Here is a 21,563-nt window from a genome sequence, read left to right as displayed (position 1 = left end):
ATAAAATGAACTACTTGTCATAAAGACAAGTAGTCCTCATAGTGCACACTTTTTTAATAATTTGATTATACGCAAAGATAATATTTTCAACAGTTGAACTGGACCTAATGATAGCAATGACCACTAGGAGTCGCAAAAGATGTGAGGAATAGAAAACCAGCGAAGAAGAGAAGGAATTTACCGGGTTTTGAACGCTCTCCGTCTATAGTGTTCATTAATACCGTTACATCATCATTATGGTTTTGTTTTGGTTAGATATCTAAAGATCCTGTGAAAGAGGACGCCACTTGGCTTTCAGAAAGGTGAGTGAGGTGAGCCTAACCTGAAGGAGTCCGTGAGAACAGTAGCTAATGTTAGCAGGTTTTGCTAGGAGAGTGTATTACATCACTAAGAGAAAAATAATTTTGTTTGTTTTTTTTTACGTTGGTCCTATTTTTACTAGGACCAACTTCGAAAAATAAGCTGTCAGTTTCTCATTAACCACAATAATTGCACTATCTACAGCAACATAACTGTTGCTGTTTGCCTGGGTATCGGGTTCAAAATGACAAATATCTATTGTTGTTGTTATTATATCACAGTTTTTTTCTCTTGAATGCAGGGCACAGTGTAGCCATGGCAGCTGTACAGTCTGTCCTGATGTTTGCAGTATGCGTCCTCGTGATAACAGAGCTGATTCTCGCGAAGAAGGACTACTATGATATACTGGGAGTGCCCAAAGGTGCAACAGAACGCCAGATAAAGAAGGCTTTCCATAGGCTTGCAATGAAATTTCACCCCGATAAGAACAAGAGTCCAGATGCTGAAGTAAGATTCAGAGAAATCGCTGAAGGTAAGCAGTTTGTGAAGCCAGACATATAGGCAGATATTGTTTGACGTCAGATTTGCCACAAACTGATTGTTTGCAGTTTTAAAATCATCAAAGGTCAAGCTGCAATTTCTTACAGTAACTTTTCAACCTTTCAACATTTTCTGACACATGTTCATGAGGTAGACTTTAATGGAATGTCTTTCTGTAAATAATTGTGTTCTTTTATTTACAGATTTAGTAAGTGTTCAACTAATAACAATCCTTTTTGACACGTTCTCCAACCTTAGTAGATTTATAGTTGGGCTGCACAATATACTATGATTTTATTATCAATGCAATATCCATATCGTAAAGACCCACCTGGACTGCAACAAATGTTAGCAAATTATTTAACTTCCATGCATTCAGGGTTTGCAATGTTTGGTGACACTAGCTGTTTAGTCCAGCATAAAATGTTTCCCCAAGAGAAAAATTGGATCATACATTGGTGGTAGCAGGAGTTGAGCATGAAATGCTTCCCAGTCATTTCTATTTATAAAAAGTAATTTTGAAAATTGTTTCTTTTCACATTCATGTGCACTTGTGTTTGTAATATGATAATGTGAAAAAGTTCAAGGAGCGTGAATACTTTTTGCAAGGCACTGTTTAAAAAAAAAATAGAGAAGCATCTTTGTGGGTTGATATAAAATGTGCCCGATGCACTTTTTTTTTCTTCCTGTTCATATAACGGAATCCTGTAATTGTAACCTTTGTTGCTTTTTCAATCTCGTTGACTGAATTATTTGTCGCTTTGTTTGGTGCAGCTTATGAAGTTTTGTCCGATGAGAGCAGAAGAAGAGAGTACGATCAGTTTGGCGACGACGTGTACACAGGAGGGGAGACGCAAAGAGCAGGCACCCACCAGCCCTTCACCTTCAACTTTGACGACATGTTTAAGGACTTCAACATCTACAGCCAGAACAGACATTCTCGTCACAGGCGACACTTCGAAGAACACTCCAAATCCCACAAGGAGTCCCACAGCAGACGCAGGAGACACTTTCAGGGCGGCTTCGGGGCGGGGATCCTCGACGACATGTTTGACGACATGGACAGAATGTTTACTTTCGATAGAAACGCCAAACAGACTGAAGGCAGGTTTCACGGTACAACGAAGCAGCACTGCAGAACTGTAACCCAGCGCAGAGGAAACATGGTGACCACTTACACGGACTGCACCGCATCGTGAAGTCATTTATGACCTAAATTGCTTCAACGAGATCGGGTAATGCGGTGTTGTCAAGATTGTTCAGCAGAAAGTGGGTTGCAAGCTTACACTCGCGTTAGAGATAGCTTTGCTCTAAATTCAAATAAGCTTTATTGTGAATGAATGTAGTGAGTTTTGCTCACTGTTTGTGTAAGTTGAAAGAGTTTTTTTTTTCCATGAAGCAAGCACCTTTGAGTTTTGACAAGAATTCAAGTGTCACATCATTTATTTTTAGTCTAGGATCCGCTTTGTCTTCCATTACAACTGAAGTTTTTCAAATGGAAAACAGGAATCACAATAACCTACCTTCCTCTGCATGTTGGTTATTTAAACTTGTGTTTCAGCATTTTTTCCACATCCTCTTGAAACACTCCTACATTGTATGGTGCTAGTAATATTTTTGTTTTAATGTTTTTAGTGTAATGTTTATGGTCAACGTTTTTTTTTTTTTTTTTTTTTTTCCAGTGCACTTGGTGCAAAGTAATTTATCTGTGAAACAAAAAACTCTAGTATCATAGATATGTTTGTGTGTCAGAGTTTACATCAAGTGGGGCAGTGGAACTGTTAAGATTAAAACAACGCACCCTAAAGATGAGTGCTCAATTCGTAGACAGCAGGACGTCCTGTCTCGGTTCTTGAAAACACTTCTTCAAAAGGATAGCTTTATTTCCTTTTAACTTTAATCTTCCTATCAGTCTGAACCACAGAGAGCTTGTTTGAATTGGGAGAACTGTTTTTGAAAACCTGGAAAGCATGTCCAACTGCTCTTTTTTTTTTTGAGTCACTTGAATATGAGCTGTATGACCTAACATCTATACTGACTAATAAAACTGTTAGGGCCAAGTAAATTCTTAATATAAATCCTTGCCCAGTGTTGATAATATGTTCATATGTTGGTTTGTTACTGTAAAATATCTAAAGACACTTTAAATGTTGTAAATCAATTGTAAGAACAAAACTATTGGTTTAGAGTTAAGTTGTAATCACAGATGGGATGAGTGACTAAATTTAAAAACATTGATTTGAATTTTGAACATTTTGCCATAAATGCACAATCCTGACAGCAGGGATTATATTGTTATTGGTAATTGTCAATCATCCATTGTGATTGTGAAAATTGTACAACAGAGACTCCACTTTCTGAGGAAACTAAATCAAACATCACTTCCTACCAACAGGACATGTTAGACATGTTACAGCTGGGACTTTCCTTGCCAGGATATGAAACCCCTAAGCTGGAGACTGTTACCCAGTAGTCCAAAACTCTTCTTCTGTTCAGATTAGAGTAAATTTTGTATTTAATTTGAAAATCAAGGTCCAAGAGTCTGGAAGAAGACAACAGGTCTTATTTTAAAGTTAGCACAGTCAGTGAGGATTCTGGGAGCCATGTCACCTGCTTACATTGAACTGTTGTATTTTGTCAAGTCCAAAATCAGCTAGCTATATACTTTATGCTTAACCCTGTTGACAAGTTTTATTGAGAAGCTGATATTAGTTTGGTGATCATGATATGAACCTTTTCCATAAGCCACAGTTATTACAGTTACACAGAAACTACAACTTTAAATCTATTGTTCTATGTGCATATTTCTCTTAAACTTGTTGAATGGAATTATTTTTAAATATTGCATATACTTTTCTAATCACACTCTGGCAGTATGGTGTCGTGTCCAGAGATTTAGGTAAATATTTTGGTCCATAGAAACCGTTGTTTGGTGAATGGGTGGGGATAGGAGGTGACGGAGGGGTGATATGCTTTTTGATTAGTGCGGTACATGTGACGAAACAACGGTTGTAGTTTAGCCTGCTTCAAACAAACCCGCCTTTATCCCCCTGAACGTACTTCCTGAACTGCAACTCCCACAATGCAGTTCCGTCGAACTGTTTGCGCAGTTGTGGCCAAATCCAGGAGTCGAAAGTAGCTTTAGCGGAGGGGGCATTGAATGACTTTGTCCCTGTGTGGTTTCACGTGAAGAAAAGTTCTTTGGAGGACAGTTCGGATTTCTGGATCGACGCTAATGGAGGCCCTTATACCTGTCATTAATAAGCTGCAAGATGTATTTAACACAGTCGGTGCGGATATCATTCAGCTGCCCCAGATAGTTGTTGTTGGAACCCAGGTGAGAAACGTCTCTGTGCTTAAAGGCTAGCAAGTTTTCCAGCCTGCGTAAACTAATTGTTGTGGCTGTTTGGTGTTACATTTTCAGCTGTTTGGCTGAAAATGTTTTCCTTTCATTTTCAGCCAAACACCGTATCAATAAACTAACTCACTTGACCGTACACTAGTTGCATGTTCTAATTGAACAATTACCGCTAGAGCTAGGTTAGCATTAGCTACCTTTGCATATTCTGAACTGTTATTGACAGTTGGCTTGAACGTGCATTTACGTTATCAGTCATTAGCATTAAAACTGCTGTTCTTGTACCGTTTTACTCCCGTCCTAGTTTAGCTAGGTACAAGCTCCGTTTGTTTTCATTCACCGTTCGCATTAATGATACTTTTTTGTTTCATTTGAGAGTTCATAGGGAACGTCAAACAATAATAACAAATGCATTTTAACTCATAGAGTGCTCTATTTATCAGCTAAGTAAGCTATTAAAGTTTAAAATGTGGTAGTAGCTATCGCGTGTAAACATTGGAGCCTAATTGGTTTAAAGTGGAAGGTTTTGTCTAAGCGATTTAACTTCACTTGGTTGCTAATAGGATGTAACTGCCTCAGACAGTTTGCCTTCTCTCCTAGGTTGTCATGGAGAGAAGGCTAGGTGAAAGAGTTTGTAATGTTTGCTTGGCCTAATCAATGTTCTATAAAGAACATTACCTGAACGGCCATTATCTCATTTGTTCCTCTTCCACAAAGTAAATGAGACAGGGTTTCAGTAAGTTAAACTCGACTTTTGTCACCGTTATAATATTAGTTCAAGACTTGCATTAATCATAAAAAAGTAATATAATGATAATTTGCATTTCACTTCCGTAATGACTCGAAGTTAAATGTGACTTTACCAACTGAAGTTGGTATTTTTCTGTCCTGATATTCGATATGTGGGCTTTTACAACCAGATTACCTGCTTTACTTCAGCAACTTCCTACAGTATACAGGTACACTTCATAACAGTTATTTACAAACAAGTGTCTCAATGAGAATATAGCAAAATTGTTTGAATTTAATTGCTTAAATAAGCCAGTTAGCTAGTTTTAGAAGTAAAATTATTTTTGCTATTATTATTATTTTTAAGGAAGCCTTAAAAATAAGGATTGGTGTAAAGATGCACCAATAAGGGCTTTTCCCGGCTAATTCCGTTTTCAGTTTTTCAGCCACACTGATTGAGATTTTGATTAGTTCCGAAGTTTATCAGGGCTGTAATACTTAAAGGAGAACATGTGATAATTGTCCTTTGATAAAGGTTAAAGCTTTGAATCCAAGAGAAAATAAACAAAGTATCATTATCACTGGTTTTTTTCTCTACTTAATAATGTGCATGCTGATGTCTTTTTATGCAGAGTTCTTAGTGTCGATGTGAAAATGGAACATGTGAAAAATGTCAGATGTTTTTGTATTAGACGTTCTGATCAGAGCCGATTTAAGGAAAATGTCTGATTTGTTGATGCATCCATAACAGTGGACCTGTAGCTATGTCGCTGCTTGATGACTCATGATGTCCCCAGGGAGAATAAGTGCAACTAGCTTATTTATTTTCCCCTCCCAAAAAAATTTAAGAAAATTTTAAAAAAAAGATGACGGTAGAAGCAATGAAATTTAAGATATATTTTGAGACATTTTATGGAAACCTTTGATGTATTTAAAACTTTTTAAGGCCTAAAATTAAAGAAACCAACAAGGAATGAGATGCTTCTCATCTTTGCTGGAGTTTGCCATAAACCTAGTGGAACATTTTAGAGCAACTCCACCCTCATGCTCACACTTATTGTCTGCAGTGCTTTTCTTCTGTGGTTACAGCTAAATGTCTTGAATCACTTACTAGTCCAACCCTCAAGTAATGACTCATTTTAGGAATCTCTCCATGAATAATAGGTTCATTTTTAGCCCTGCCTCCTTTGTGCAGCAGAAGTGTCCTGAAAGATGGAATGAAATGCCACTGTAGGTGTAACCAGCAGCCACATATGTTCTCTTTTTTTAATTATTTGCCTGTTAGGACTTGTTTTTCCTGTCAAGAAATGATTTGTGTGTCCCATTAGTCATGTCTAGAGGCTGCTGTTTACCGGTGTTTATAATGTTGCTGCTGTTGTCCACAGAGCAGTGGGAAGAGCTCTGTTTTAGAGAGCCTAGTCGGCCGGGACATCCTACCGCGCGGAACCGGCATCGTGACGCGTCGACCCCTCATCCTGCAGCTTGTACACATTGACGCAGATGATCGCAGGAAAACCAATGAAGAGAATGGTAACAGAACCGTCACCTCTTCCTCTTTTTTTATGATAAAACTTGATTGATTTCAATTAGTTATGTGCTACTTATTTAAATATATCTTAAGATGCAGAATACTGGTATGCTTCTCTTTCTGTAGGTGGCTTTGATTTTATTTTATTTTTTTGGTTAACTGCCTGAAAGCTCTGTGAACAGCTACTTTTATCCTCTGGAATTTCCCTCAGAGTGATGGTGCATTCCTTTAATATCATGCCGATGCTGCAGATAGCCAGCCTTAACCTTTCTGTCTCTCTTCAACCACAGCATCCAAGAAAAATGGCCGCCTTTACAAAGGTCTCCTTTTCTGTTTTCTAGATTACACCCCCCACCTGTGAACCCATCCCACTTGCTCAGCCCTTTTTGCTTCATCCTCCCTTCTATTTTTGTAGCTGTTTAAAGTAATACATTTATTGCAAATAATTCTACATTTTAATTTCATTAAAATACATCTATTCAATGGGTAAAAAAAAAAAAATTAAAAATCCAATATCAAGAAATAACTGGCTTTAAAAAAATACTTTTGCTAATAAGTTTGCACTTTGGCGTTTCCTCAAACATACAGATGGAGGGTCTCTTTGATCGTTGCTCGTTGCGCAATCCTGCGGGATCCTCCAGATCTCATCTTCCTTCTTAGGCTCTCTTCAGCGTGACACATAGGTTTTCAATCGTGTTCCTGTCTGGGGACTGAGAATGCCGTAGAAGAAGAAGGTTGACTTCTATCTCTGGTGAACCTTTTCTGTATTAATTTGCCCTTATGTTTTGGATCATTATTCAGCAGCAATGTGACAACCACTGGTTCGTGTCCTGGCAGATTGTACCTCCTGTTTTGTGATATCATGCCCTCCCACCAGGACCTTTTGGAAGTTAAACAACCCACAGATCCTCATCCATACCGAATCGTTTCCTCCCAGAATAACCTGGAGTGTTTGCTACTTAAACGCTCCAACTTATTCTCATATGACTAAAATATATGTCACATTAGTTCAATAAACTCCATTTGCTTACATTTGTCATAGTGGGAGTTTTTTTTTTTTTTTTTGCCTTTACTCCTACACAGCTATAGTGTAACAAAAAAGTGAACATCATATTTATGCTCCAGAATTGTATTAATTAATACATAAAACTATCTTGATCAACTTAAAAGAAAATAAAGTATAAATGAGAAACCGCTTCAGTTACATTTCTAATAAAATAATTGTTAGAGGTGCCAATAAATGTATCTAGCTCTATATATTCTGCTTGTCTCATCTACCTGTTTTCTTTCTTTCTTTTTTTTTTGTCCTCCCTTTGACAGCATTTTGTTTTCCGTCATTGTGTAAACGCATCCAAGTTTTTTTTGTTGTTGTTGTAAGCTTCGCAGCTGTCCATGTTTAGTTTTAGTTTTTCCATTCCGTCTGTGCCGTGAGAAAAATCCTCCCAGAGGACATTCACCAGGGGACTGTTGCCATAGCGGCAGCCATGTTTTCATGACCATATCCGATCTTATCTTTGTGTCTCTGCAGGCATCGAGGGAGAGGAATGGGGTAAATTCTTGCACACCAAAAACAAGGTAGAATTCACCTACTTCCTCCTTGCATTCCTTTCCTCGTTATTGAAGTTTCAGTTAGTAGTCTGCTGTGTATAAATGTCTGAATATTAGAGTATTGCATCTGATCATAGCCCCTTTTTTCTATTACTGCCATACTATTTAATGATAAGTTATATCATGTTATTTGTGCTACTTCTACAAGTTCAGCACAAGATCTATAACCTGTAATAAGAGTCAGTGGTCTCCTGTTAACTGCTAAAAATATATTTGGCTGGACAGTAAATGTCCTTCATGGTTAAGTTCCATAAAAGGTGGTTCTTGATGTTCTCATAGCCTAATAATAAAGATATCAGAGGGTTCCTTTTTTAATATTGTGTTTTCATTTTTGCTCCTTTCCTTCATCTTTGTTTAAAAATTCTACTTGAATGGATGCCGTCTGTTCCTGCTGTCCTTACATCCTGTGGTTAACATTCACTTTCAGATCTACGCAGAGTTTGAGGAGATCAGGAAAGAGATCGAAGCCGAGACGGAAAGAATTTCGGGTAACAACAAGGTAGGCTTAGAAAGGAATTTAAAATAAATAAATAAAGCCACATCGCTTGAAAATTTTCGTTGAAAATGATTAATCTTGGCATTTTTGTTTCAGGGTATTAGCGATGAACCCATTCACCTGAAAATCTTCTCTCCGCATGTTGTGAACCTCACGCTAGTGGACCTTCCTGGCATCACAAAAGTAAGATAAGTTTCAGTCTCACTTTGAAAATATCCAGCATAGACGTGTAATTTTTTTTTATGTAGTGTATGGAAATTGTATAATTCTTTTAATTGGGCAATTTAGTCTTATTTGTCAAAAACAAGTATAGGTTTTAATGAAATCTCACATGAAGGTTCCCGTCTCAGTTTCCACAATTACACGTTAAAATATCTGGTTGATGGACGCCATGGTCATTGACAAGCCGCTCTCCTGTTTAGTTATAGTTTCATTAGCTGTACCCACAAAATGTTTTGCGAGGAGGAATGAAAGATGCATTTCCTTAAAATGCTAAACTGAAAGCATCACAATGGAAGGTTAATGATACATTGGAGACGCTGGAAAAATACACAGCAAAAGTCCTAAGGTTGGTATTGATCCCTGAATGGCTGCATCGAGGACTGATGGCCTCTGTATGTGCAAAAATATATGTTTTACAACAACAGTGTACCTCAGAAAGCTCCGTCACAGATTTTCCAAAAGCATTTTCTCTTCTGGATGCTAAAAGTTTTTTTTTTTTTTTTTTTTTTTGTTCATCATCCTCTGTCCTGTTTTCAAAGAAAATCCCCAAATCCTACAAATGGATATAATTCATAATAGATATTTGCGACTTAAATTAAAAGACAAATTTTAAAAGTGATCCCTGTGTTTAGTACATTTCTATGTCTTGCTTAAGGCTTCCAACAATATTTAGTCTAGTGCAGCGAGACAACTTTTCATGACCTGTTGATTATTGCCTAATCAGTTTTTCAGTATCAGTCTAATTTGAGTCTTACGATTGTGCAATTATACAAATTTGTTGCTCAGTTTTGATTTTTCCTTACAAATTTTCTCTATAAACACAGCAAACATGTAATCTTTTTTTCATTCATTATTCTGCTGTGTTGTGTTTTGCATGTATGCTTCCATTTTATTTATTTATTTTTTAAAGGCACAGACAACAATAGAAAACTGGAAGCCTGCAAATCTAGGATTTATTGAACATACTTAGTCAAAATATAAGAAAATTAATACCATTTTAAGTTTGATCAAATACAAATAAATAACTTGTGATTAATTGGAACATGTTAGCTTAGGTCATTTCACTGCCTTTTGGTTTCAAACCTTTATCTGCTTCTTTATATAGGTACCAGTGGGGGACCAACCTAATGACATAGAGATCCAGATCAGGGAGCTGATTCTAAAATACATCTCCAACCCTAACTCCATAATCCTGGCTGTGACTGCTGCCAACACCGACATGGCGACGTCAGAGGCTCTAAAGGTGGCCCGAGAGGTCGACCCAGACGGTAAATGCCATCTTTGTTTTGTTTTCCTGTCCCCCGTCTGTTTTGGCGTCGCGTTGTCTTTTATTTTCCCTCCGAGTCATGCGGGTGTGAATTCCCTGCTGTGTTTGAACTTTACAGGCGTGTCTTTTATGTTCAGGAAGGAGGACCCTCGCTGTGGTGACCAAGCTGGATCTTATGGACGCCGGCACAGATGCCATGGATGTTCTGATGGGCAGAGTCATCCCTGTCAAACTGGGTATTATTGGAGTAGTTAACAGGTATTACCAGAACATCTCTGAGCTCATATGCAGCTCCGCTCCCAGCAATAATGGTAGAAAACGGAACTTAATTTCACAGCTCAACACATTCTGATTGCTGCTTTTTGTGCTTTTTCCCCAGGAGTCAGTTGGACATCAATCAAAAGAAATTAGTGGCGGATTCCATTCGTGATGAATATGCCTTCCTACAAAAGAAGTATCCATCGCTCGCAAACAGAAATGGAACTAAATATCTGGCTAGAACATTAAACAGGTATACACCTTAAAATCCAGTGACAGATTATTTAAAACACAACACACCCAGTTGTGTTTTAAAACACTACTGGGTGTGTTTTAAAACATTTGAACTAATCTGGATTATTATTGACCAAAATAACCAAACTGGTTAGAACGATCCAAGAAGGGTGATTAAATTAATCCTTTAAGGCAGGGGTGTCAAGCTCATTTTTGTTTTGGGCCAAATCGAGATTACGAATGCTCTTAAAGGGCCGGTTGTGCTAGAAGGTATTGATAGAACTTGTTCACAAACTGTTAAAATATCAATGAATTCTTGAGATAAAATAATATTGAAAATTTTTTCAGTCCCTCAAGGATTTCATGAATGTTTTGTGATTTTTTTATTTTTTTTTTTTTGCAATAAAAATCAAAGTGTTTGTGGTACTAATTTGGAAATATTTGCACATATTTATATCAGTAAATGCGACTTTTTATTGCTCGCTTTATAGATCGCGTTCTATAATCTGACATTAATTAAGGCTGAGGTCCAAGTAAGAGTTTTTGAGAAAAATCTGCAATAAACTCCCAATTATGTATTAATGCAAAAAAAGTGCGGGGACTTGTTGATTTTTGCATGAATTTCCACAATAATTTGCGAGAAACTGGATGGACTGACTGATATAATTGGGCAGTAGACGGAGAAACTACATTGATTTGATTGATAAAATAATATGTAAGCGCACTTAATGTTTTGTCTGAAACTTAGAGGGTCACATAAAAAGCTACGGCCGGCTGGATTTGGAAATGTTTGCAATTTTTCCTGGAGTTTTACACGCGTGCTTTACGGGATAAAATGACCAATGAGGAGTGTTTGTAATCTTTCCACTGCTTAACGTCTGCATTTTAATTATGAGCAGTTTTGATACCTCGTTGGTTAGATTGCAGCTTGCTATACTGGCTGAACTGGTGTGTTTTGTCACCGTAGGCTGCTGATGCATCACATCAGAGACTGCCTTCCCGAGCTGAAGACGAGGATCAACGTGCTGGCGGCGCAGTACCAGTCTCTGCTGAACAGCTACGGCGAGCCCGTCGAGGACAAGAGCGCCACCTTGCTGCAGCTCATCACCAAGTTTGCTGCAGAGTACTGCAACACCATAGAGGGCACTGCCAAGTACATCGAGACGGCCGAGCTGTGAGTCGCGTCTCTAACTCTGGGAAATTCACAAATGGATTCTTCAATTTTAAGCAAATCTTCAAAGTTTTTATTTATTTTTTTTTATATTTCTTCAGATGTGGCGGCGCAAGAATCTGTTATATTTTCCACGAGACGTTTGGTCGCACTTTGGAGTCTGTGGATCCACTGGGCGGCCTGACCACCATCGACGTGCTGACGGCAATCAGGAATGCAACGGTTGGGTTTTTTTTTTTTTTTTTGCTGCATTTTTCTGTCAAGATCTTCGTCTCAAGCGGAGTCTTCAGGATGGGTCACGGTTTGAATCTCTCTCGACAGGGGCCGAGGCCCGCTTTGTTCGTGCCCGAGGTTTCGTTTGAGCTGCTGGTGAAGCGGCAGATCAAACGCCTGGAGGAGCCCAGTCTGCGTTGTGTCGAGCTGGTTCACGAGGAGATGCAGAGGATCATCCAGCACTGCAGCAATTACAGCACACAGGCGAGAAAAACCCTCAGAGACATCCAGAGGCATGCTGGGAATGTGCAAACGATAAAACATGCGTGCTAACCTTCCTGACTTCCTTTCCCCTTTGCAGGAATTGTTAAGATTTCCAAAACTCCATGACGCCATCGTGGAGGTGGTCACCTCCCTCCTCAGAAGGAGACTTCCAGTCACAAACGACATGGTCAGAGTCTTATTGATCGCCGGTGAGCATTCTGTTGGAAGTTTTCAAAATCTGATCAGTTTTATTTTCTAATTTCTCTTCAGGTTCATAACCTGGTTGCCATTGAGCTATCCTACATCAACACCAAACACCCCGACTTTGCAGATGCCATTGGCCTCATGAACAATAATCTAGATGTAAGAAAATTAGATTTCAAATCTTCTGCCTGTAGGATTATTTAATGGTGTTGGCAGCACTTTGTTTGTGCTTCTAGAGCAATGCTTCTAATATAATTCCACTTTTTTTAGGAGCAGAGACGCAGCAGAATGAGAGACTTGCCTCCCTCCGTTCCCAGAGATAAGGTACACTCTGCCTGCGAACGTTTTCTTAAAAGCTTGACAGAATTTGTTTAACGTTCTTCATTTTGCCAATTTCAAATTGCTTCTGTGTCTGATATCTGTAGCTCCTGATTGTTGTAGCTTTAGCCTGTTTTCTATTCGCTCTGTTCTTCCTCTGGTTTGCTTTTAGTCCTTTAAAAGCCCTGTTGGGCAGTCTGTGTCCCCCTCTGAGCCTCTTGCCCTGGAAGGGGAGGCCGCTAAGGTGTGTCACTTTCTGTTGCTGCCTGCATACTTTGCATCTGTTCTCCTGCAAACTGAAAACTCTGCTTTTGTTTGCTCTTAAACTCATGAAGTCATTTTTAAGATTTATTGGTGAATTCAGGTGTTGAGGGATGCGGCCGACACCACCACGCTAGCAGCTCCATCTGTAGATCTCCCTTTACATTTATGGTGACTTGTACAAATTTTCACCCCCCCCCCAAAGCTTTTTCACATTTGGTCGTAATAAGACTCTACATCTTTTTCAGGTTTTAAAAGATGTCTTTATTAGAAAAATTCACAATGTAAAAGCCAAATACCAAATTTTAAAGTTGTAGTCTGCTAAGATGGCGATAGGTTCGTGAGCGGGTCACTTTAAGTGTTAAATTTGTCCGCATGCTGCAACAATCGCATCGTAACATTTCATCCTTAACTTTCCTCTTGAATCTGACATGTGATCAATAACGAGAACAGAAACGAGCATGAAACTGACCAAAGGACATTTTTGAAATAGTGAAGGCTTTGCTATTGCATTTATTTTGTTCAGCCTGTTTTTTTGTTTTTGTTTTTTTGTTTTGTTTTTTTTGTGCCTCTTGAAAGTAGATATCTTGAACTCTTTTGTCGTCAGGAGAACTTACAGCATGCTGAAAGTTGACATGGTTTGATTTTGATCGGTTGTGTATTTTACCCTCTTTTCCCCGCCCTCCATCTTTCTCATGCTGTTGAGCCTTTTGACAATCGTTTGTCTTCTCAACGTAGGCAGCAGCTGCTAGCCTTCAGAGCGGTTCTGTTAATGAGCAGGGAGATGGAGGCACAGGCAACTGGAGAGGCATGTTCAAGAAAGGAGAGGAGGGTCTACCGGCTGACAGGACGACAGCCCAACCTCTGTCCGCCATCAGCTCGCAGAGGGGCCACGCCGTCAACCTGCTGGATGTGGTAGGTGCTCTGAACTGGCTTTAACTGGTCAGATTTTCAAAGTTGTTTTTTTCCAGTAGCAATGAAATATGGCTGCAGGGGTTGATATGTATTCTGAAGTAACTACAAATTGGCTAAATCTGCTGTAATCCCGGTCTGGTTTTATTATAAAGATAAAGCTTTATGGAATCCAAAACACTGGTAACTTTCAGATCTACTGGCAAATAAAATTAAGCCATATGTATTTGTGGTTGCATGCTGCTCACACTAGGGGGCAGTCTTCTTATTTTGTGACCGCTAAATAAAGAACAAAGGGACATTGTAGAAAAGTGGAACAAAGTGTTTTGAGACCAAAATAGAGTATTGACTTGAATTGTAAACGGAGAGATAAAACAACTGGACGGCAGACAAGTTTGTTATTCTTACAGAGATTTGTTCCGTTACCCCACATGAGCAACAAAGGTTTAAAAAGATGTATATATAAAAAAAAAAAAACATATATATATTTCCCTTTGATTTCTGACACTGAAATGTGAAAAAGATAATAGTCTGTATATTTTTAGTTTACTTGTTGTATAAATCCTTTTGAATAAGTGTCGGAGCATCAAGAAGCTAATCTTCATCCTTTTGTCACCAGCCTGTACCAGTATCCAGAAAGCTGTCTGCTCGTGAGCAGAGAGACTGTGAGGTCATCGAGAGACTCATCAAGTCATACTTCCTTATTGTTCGGAAAAATATCCAAGACAGGTACACAGATGTTTTTTTTTTTTTATTTATTATTATTTTACTTATATGCTAACCATATTAAATAAATGGTAAAAACTGTGATTTCTACTTGCTGCCTGACCTAAATCATTGTTTGAACTCAGTGTACCAAAGGCTGTGATGCACTTCCTGGTGAACCACGTGAAGGACTCCCTGCAGAGCGAGCTGGTGGGTCAGTTATACAAGACCACCCTGCTGAATGACCTGCTGACAGAGTCGGAGGACATGGCTCAGAGGCGCAACGAGGCCGCCGACATGCTAAAGGTGACGCGTTCTTTACACGTCGCTACGATGTGCTAAAGCCACAGTCGGCGTCAATTAGATGAGAGGCTTGATATCGTTTGTTTTAAAGGTCGGTGTAAGAAGGGTCGTTGCTTAAAGGTTCGACGGCTTCTTATCGGGTGAAAGTAAATGTCAGACCTCAAGCATTTGAGCTCAAAAGTGAAGCTTCCAGTCTGTGAAGATTTTGATGTTTTGTCATCTGCTGGTTGCTGCACTTGGTTTCATGGAGTCAAAAGTCAATACAGCTGCTTTAAGAAAATCTGAGCGCTTTGCACTTCAACAGGCTTTAGAAGATGTCGATTTAAGCCACAGGTTTCATGTGGCCATGTCGCACCACAGTGATGCAGTCATTCCTGAAAGTTCATCCCTTGGACATCATGTTTACATATTATGAAATCACATATTTCTGCGACATAATTTTCAGTTTTCAGTAGCTCTATATGGGGCAGGTCGATAAATCAATAACAATGGATATACAGTGATAGACAGGCGATCAATATTAGTGAAAGTGGGTCCGTTAAAATATTCAACAATTTCGCTGAACTTCGACCCAGAGCCGCACAGCATTCTGGGGGATGTCGGTAATTATCGACATTGACTGAGATGAAACACGATACGTTTTTCAGTCATATCGTCCAGCCCTAACTGTACACCATAATCTTTCAAATTAATGACTTTATTGCTGCATCACAACAATATTATACTTTAATATTAGTTTTACATATTCCCCTATCCGAACCCCCCCCGCCCCCCAAAAAAAAAAAAAAAAAACTGTTAGTTTTAACTGTTTTATGTAAAAATGCTTTGTTTCACGCACGTGTGTGTGTGTGTGTGCGTGTGTGCGTGTGTGTGTGTGTGTGATATTAGGGCTGTCTAATGCTCCTCTGTTGCCGTGTCCCTCTGTGTCCAGGCTTTGCAGAAAGCCAGCCAGGTGATCGCAGAGATCAGAGAAACCCACATGTGGTGAGCGTCGCCGCTCTCCATCAACTACCGTTCATGGCTTCTGGGACCGTCATCCTCACAGACCATCCGTCTCCAGCATCCTCCTCCGACCGAGTCCCGACGCGCCTCGGAGCTATGAGACCACTCGTAAAAATGCACTGTCGTTGGAAACGTTCCTCACCAGTATAAAATTGTAATGTACAGAACAGCAAGGACTGTCTATAAACAGGGGATGGTGTGTGGTACCCCCTCTTTATCAGCATTACACACATACTGTAGTCCCAGATTATATTTTTCTTAATGTAATCAAAGGCAGAAACATGAGAAATTTTATGTCGCCACTGTGTGGAGTCTTGCTGGGAAACTTCTGCTCCTATTTTAGATTGAAATAAAAGCTATAAATGATTAAACGGTACTAAAAATGTCTACTCTTTATTAAAAGTTACCAGAATGTATTACCTTTAAATAAAAGTTTAGATCTACTAACACATTTGGTTTCTTGTTAATATTTGTGTTTAAAGCTAAATAAGACACATTTGTTGTCATTCAGATCTTTTTATTATTATTATGAGAGACAAATGCAGATGGGGACAAATGGGCTCTTAATGGTTTATAGAAATGAATCAGATTGGATAAAATGACCTATTTATTGTTTTGATCTCATGGCGGTTGACATGTACTCTAAGACAACGGGACGATAAACAGAATTGGGAGTATTTGCCGCGAAGGTCTTCCTCCTCTCCGTCTCGCAGCAGCTTTACCTCAGACGGCCGCCCATCTTCCCCTTGCCGCGACCTTTGGCACTGAAACGTGGAGAGAAATACAATCAGAACATCAGTATGCAGGGTACAACTTGTATTGTGTTACACAGCACAAGGAGTGAGCCTAGTCACTAATGTACTTCTTTTTTTTTTAGTTTTTTGAAGACTTGCCTCTGGTGGTCTTGAACTCGGCAGAGAAGCTGGTTAATCTGCAAGGAAACAAACCTCAAGTATCTAGTGGCTTGCAGAAAATCACAGAAGCTAACGTGACATTTGACATGTAAGCGAGATACACTGACGATGCTTGTTTTGCTGTGCCAGACTTACGTCGTATTTCTGTCTTCTAAGTTTTTCGCTGAGATCAAACTTCTCGGACTCCAGGCCCCTCAGCGAGTCCCACAGCTCCTTCGCCTTCTCCCTAAATGCGTTTGTTGTAATTTCTCATTAGATTGACATCTAACAGAGACATTTTCATGTGTATTAAAACCTGACCGATATTCTGGGACTAACTGAGCAAAAGAACAAGCCAAGTTGAGTCGTACTTGAGTTTGTCCTCACTGAGGTGATCGACGGTTAGCGGCTTCCTGCGTTCGGCGAGGATCTTCTTCTTCTTCTCCCTCTCGGTTTGCTTCTTGCCTCCTCTCCTGGTGTCACTCTGTTTATCAGATGAAGAGTAAACTATTAACTTTCTCACAATGAACCAGGAAATAGCAGGAAATTTAAAAAAAAACCTAACAATTCAAATAGAATAATAATGGCATTGGTTCGGTTTGAGTAACTTTGTATTTCACATAAAATACTTCTTTCAATTAATTGCAAATTTCAGGTTTGCAGGCATACTGACGCCAACAATTCAAAAGTGATTAATGTATATAAAGAAATCTAAAAACGATGACTGAAATCATGAACTAAAAGAACTTCAACTCGTGCGTTAAGACGTGCATGATTATCTCAGCAGACCAATCAGCTTTGATTGTTAGCCCCGCCCACTGATTCTAACTAATTATATAAATTCAAAGCGCAAAAGCAAATACTTAAAAATATATATTCTTCTAACACATAATGAATATAAATACAAAAAAATCAGATAATATTTTTTATAGATTTTTTTTATTGTAATTTATTCTATGTATTTATTTTTCTAAAAAAATTTTAATGACTTATTTATGTTTCCAACCATGGCATTTTCAGCCCTTTATGCCTGAAAAATACAGTCAACTATTGCTTTGTGGAGTTATGGGTGTTTAAATTGATAGAAATTATTTCATTAAATTCATTAAACAAAGTTATGTAAGGAACAAACTCATTTAGTTTTTTTTATATACATCTACTAGTTTTTAACTTGTCTACTTACTTCAAGTAAGATCTTACGATTGTCATATATATACATTTCTTTGTAAAGTCTAACTTTCCTATTTTGATTCTGAATTTAAAACGCTTTGGCAAATTAAAATCCAAATGAATGAAAACCTTTTGTCCAGCGCCGTACTGTTGGCTCATGTTCGAGAGCGCCTTCTTCTTCTTGGCATCCTCATCCTGCTTTTTGCGCTGCTCCTCTTGCTCCTTGCGCTCCTTCTCCTCCTGCAGGAGGGTGGAGGGTCATGGGGAGGGGGGGGGTTAAAGGAACAGAAAAAAAAAAAAAACTCTCTTTTGGTGCTACCAGGTACCAAAATTTAAACCACAGAGAGCAGTGAAGAGGTGAGTATCTCTGCAGAGAATCCGTACAGCAAGTCTGGCCTGCCTCTCCTTCTCCCTCTCGGCTCTAATCCTCTGCTGCTCGGCTCTCTCGGCTCGACGATTTTCCTAAAGCACAATTTGTACGCAGAAGTTAGAGATGATTATTATTATAGAGCCTTGTCAGATCAGCCTCACTCCTCCAAAGCAGAAATGCTCACAATTCTGTTGACCAGGGCGACCAGCTCCTCTTCCTCCTTCTTCCTCTGGACGAAGTGAGCTTCAATCAAAGCCTGCAGCTCAGCCAGGTCTTTCTCCTGCCGCTTCCTGTAGATGTCCTGACATCACAGGAGGAAGCGAAGGGCCATCCTTTACGACAAGACCTAATAGGATCCAAGTGGATGTGGCACTATGAGAAAAGGAGATTAACTTACATCAAAGTCCACTTTTTCCCCATCAGGCATCTTTGGGGCTGAAATGTTTGTCATGAACCTGCAGAAGGTAGAGATGAGTTGTTGTTACTGCATAATATGAATCCTGATGGCAGTGGAAGGCTGACTGCTGCAATGAGGAGAAGCTAAACACTCACTTGGGTTTGGGCTTGGACTCATCTAAAGAAAGGAAAACAGTCTAGTCATTATGGAAGTGGCGCATGTTTTTCCACCGCCAGACATATGAAATCGTAGAGGTCAGTGTGAGTGAGTCGTTTATTGAAAACACTTTAGCATATAACCACGCCCCTTAATTCTTGTTTTGTTTTTTTGTAAGATTTTGTCACATTTAAACCACAAACATTGTATTTTCAGAAAACCGAAGGGATTCACATGTCTGGATCACTAGTAGTTGTGACCTCCACAAATCCATTTCTAATGGCAAAGCGGCAAGAAGAACGGCTTTGCAGCTGTAAGACGTGGCAGCATCATGCTGCGGGGAAGCTTTTCTTCAGAGGGGAGGACGGACCGGACAGTTACAGAAGAAAGCTCGTTAAAAGCTTTTACAAAAGGAGACTGTGGGCAGAGGTTCACCTTACAACAGGACGATAGAACTACGACACAATGGCTTAGTTCAAGTGTTAGATCGGTCCAGTCAAAGTCCAAACCTAAATCCCATTGAGAATCTGTGGCAAGACCTAAAGTTAGCTCAGATTCATGGTGACAGGAAAAAGTTGTGCAGCTAATTTTTAACCCAGAAGACTGAATCAAAAATGTTTCTTTAAGAAGTTATTTGTAAAAAATATTGTTTTCCTTTCATTTCACAGTAATAAGCTCCTCAGAGTTGACCTGCCGGGGAAAATCCCACTGATGTTTTGTGGTTGCAATGGGAAAAGAAGCATAAAAAAAAGACTTTAGTGCGAATACTTTTGAAAAGGCACAGCTAGAGGAAAAAAGTACGTGACCCGTTTATTAAACTTGTTTTATTGTCGTTACTCGGCTCGTGGCTGTGGACTGGTGTGAGAACACGCGGTTCTAAAATATTCAACTTTCTTTAGAGAAAATGTCCAGACGAGCCGTAAAGATTCCCAGCACACTGACCTCAGCAGTGTGTAAATCAAAACTCAGATAAAGTAACCGTCTCATTCAAGTGTTACAAATAACATCCTTGAAACTTGTGTTTTTGTCTGACGTAGCTTTCTAGCTATCAGCTTTATTCATGTATTAAAAAAAAGATACTAAGTGTCAGAATTATATTCTAGTTTTATAAACACTCATTTGTACATCATTAAAAGATAAATTCAGAGTATAAAGCTCTGATAGGTGGGATTGATGTTTGTCTTTGCCACATTCAGAGTTTCCTGTGGGCCTGACAATCAAATCCCCATAAAGACCCTATAAGATGTACAGTAAAGATATTCATACCCGTCCCAAAACGGGGAAGAAAAGCACCACGAATGACCCATATAAATTTATTTTCAGCCGTAGTGTGGCCCTCTTTCCAACAGCTGCAACAGCTGAGGTTATAATAAAGGTTGATCTCCAATCAGGAACATTTCAAAAATCCACCAAGGCTAACAAAGAGGGCGATTCTTGAATGGTCTCAGTTTGAGACCAATACAAGTGTCCTAATATTAAAAAAGAAAAAAATAATAATTTATCAACTGCAAGACAAATACTGGTGTATTTTGATCTTTGTGCGACTTAAATAAAATAGGTTCGGTATGTGAAATCTCAGTTTTCTTACCTTCTCCCTCTCTTCAGCAAGACAGAAACACAGACAAAAAAAATAGGAAAAAAAAAAACAAGACACCTTAATTAAAAATTATTTACATTTGCAAAGGAAATATTTTATTTCAGACAGTTGTTTCACCAACAATAAAACTGGTTACGTACAGAGCCTCGTCGCCCGCTACTTCCTCTGTGTCTGACATTTGGTTCTGGTTGAGCTCTGCAAAATGGACCCCAGACTATATTTACACTGGCAAATATTTCTGATCATTAACGACACAACAGACCTGGTAACAGCTCACAGAGAACTGAGTGTTATTGTTGTTATTGGACTAAATGAGCCATAAAGCTCACGTCACCTGAAAAATGTACAGAAATATGTCCTAAAATGATAAATGACAACAACAAAAAAAAATGTGGGTTAAGAAAACAATCCCAGTCTACAGATCAGATGTATTTTTACGCAAAAAAAAGCAAAACCATTTCCTGATCAATACACATGCTTTTCATGCAAACTCTAAAAAAAAAGAGAGAGAGAGAGAGAGAGAGAGAGAGAGAGAGACGATACTCATACTCTATTAATTTGGATTTTATTCAGATCTTTTTTTTTCTAAGTGAGAAAATTAATGAGTCCAAAACAAATCAGCAGGCGGAGTACGAATGAGCACGTTTCACTCTGAAAATCAATATTAAGGAAAACAAACTATAGATTTAAATTCATTTTAGAAGCAGTAAAATTAACTGAATTCATAAATTTGACTTTTTTATTCATTCATTCATGCATTCATTCTTACCTGTGACCCAGACAGAGGGAGGTCAGAGATGAGCAGCTTCAGCCTTCGGCTCCTTGAGCTTCACCAGCAGGCTGAGCATCGAGGAGACATGGTCCGACCCTTCCTAGTCAGGTGACCGCAGCGCCCTATGGCTAACCAGGCTATTGTTAGGAAGCTGGACATCGGGGCGCTGTTTCACGCACACACACTCACACACACACACACACACACACACACATTCTGCAGGTATATTCCTGCTCTGGTAAAATATCATGTAGCCATTTAATCTTTCACCGCCTCCTCGAGTTTCAACTAAGCCTCATAATTTAACAAGTTGTT

At 39.0% G+C, this 21,563-nt stretch overlaps 3 protein-coding genes across 6 annotated transcripts; 2 read left to right on the top strand and 1 right to left on the bottom strand.

Annotated features, from left to right (window-relative positions):
- Positions 1 to 120: 120 nt before the first annotated feature.
- dnajb9a (DnaJ heat shock protein family (Hsp40) member B9a) lies at positions 121 to 3,127 on the top strand. Of its 2 annotated transcripts, none has more exons than XM_015005936.2 (3): positions 121 to 311; positions 602 to 832; positions 1,615 to 3,127. In XM_015005936.2, the coding sequence occupies exons 2-3, from the start codon at positions 616 to 618 to the stop codon at positions 2,037 to 2,039; spliced, it is 642 nt and encodes a 213-aa protein (XP_014861422.1). In that variant the 5' UTR covers positions 121 to 311; positions 602 to 615; the 3' UTR covers positions 2,040 to 3,127. The 2 variants fall into 2 exon arrangements, with proteins under 2 accessions (XP_014861422.1, XP_014861414.1); XM_015005928.2 differs by having other exon boundaries at positions 122 to 302.
- Positions 3,128 to 3,914: 787 nt separating this feature from the next.
- dnm1l (dynamin 1-like) lies at positions 3,915 to 16,276 on the top strand. Of its 3 annotated transcripts, XM_015005878.2 has the most exons (19): positions 3,915 to 4,177; positions 6,313 to 6,457; positions 7,984 to 8,030; positions 8,491 to 8,562; positions 8,656 to 8,742; positions 9,887 to 10,049; positions 10,186 to 10,306; positions 10,428 to 10,559; positions 11,508 to 11,714; positions 11,813 to 11,933; positions 12,033 to 12,188; positions 12,286 to 12,375; positions 12,459 to 12,551; positions 12,663 to 12,716; positions 12,883 to 12,954; positions 13,710 to 13,886; positions 14,503 to 14,612; positions 14,735 to 14,894; positions 15,823 to 16,276. In XM_015005878.2, the coding sequence occupies exons 1-19, from the start codon at positions 4,076 to 4,078 to the stop codon at positions 15,877 to 15,879; spliced, it is 2,166 nt and encodes a 721-aa protein (XP_014861364.2). In that variant the 5' UTR covers positions 3,915 to 4,075; the 3' UTR covers positions 15,880 to 16,276. The 3 variants fall into 3 exon arrangements, with proteins under 3 accessions (XP_014861364.2, XP_087862588.1, XP_014861381.2); XM_088006462.1 differs by lacking the exon at positions 12,883 to 12,954 and having other exon boundaries at positions 3,916 to 4,177; positions 13,752 to 13,886; XM_015005895.2 differs by lacking the exon at positions 12,883 to 12,954 and having other exon boundaries at positions 3,917 to 4,177.
- Positions 16,277 to 16,389: 113 nt separating this feature from the next.
- Positions 16,390 to 21,376, bottom strand: tnnt2d (troponin T2d, cardiac). The gene is made up of 12 exons (XM_015005918.2): positions 21,246 to 21,376; positions 20,617 to 20,671; positions 20,468 to 20,478; positions 18,879 to 18,900; positions 18,724 to 18,781; positions 18,511 to 18,627; positions 18,341 to 18,418; positions 18,086 to 18,196; positions 17,158 to 17,270; positions 16,943 to 17,033; positions 16,787 to 16,824; positions 16,390 to 16,657 (listed from the first exon to the last, which is right to left on the bottom strand). The coding sequence occupies exons 2-12, from the start codon at positions 20,652 to 20,654 to the stop codon at positions 16,612 to 16,614; spliced, it is 723 nt and encodes a 240-aa protein (XP_014861404.2). The 5' UTR covers positions 20,655 to 20,671; positions 21,246 to 21,376; the 3' UTR covers positions 16,390 to 16,611.
- Positions 21,377 to 21,563: the final 187 nt, after the last annotated feature.

This window comes from Poecilia mexicana, unplaced genomic scaffold (genome assembly GCF_051168715.1).
Source record: "Poecilia mexicana isolate PSO_F unplaced genomic scaffold, ASM5116871v1 scaffold_6, whole genome shotgun sequence".
Taxonomy (NCBI): domain Eukaryota; kingdom Metazoa; phylum Chordata; class Actinopteri; order Cyprinodontiformes; family Poeciliidae; genus Poecilia; species Poecilia mexicana.
This window is presented reverse-complemented; position numbering and strand designations above follow the sequence as displayed.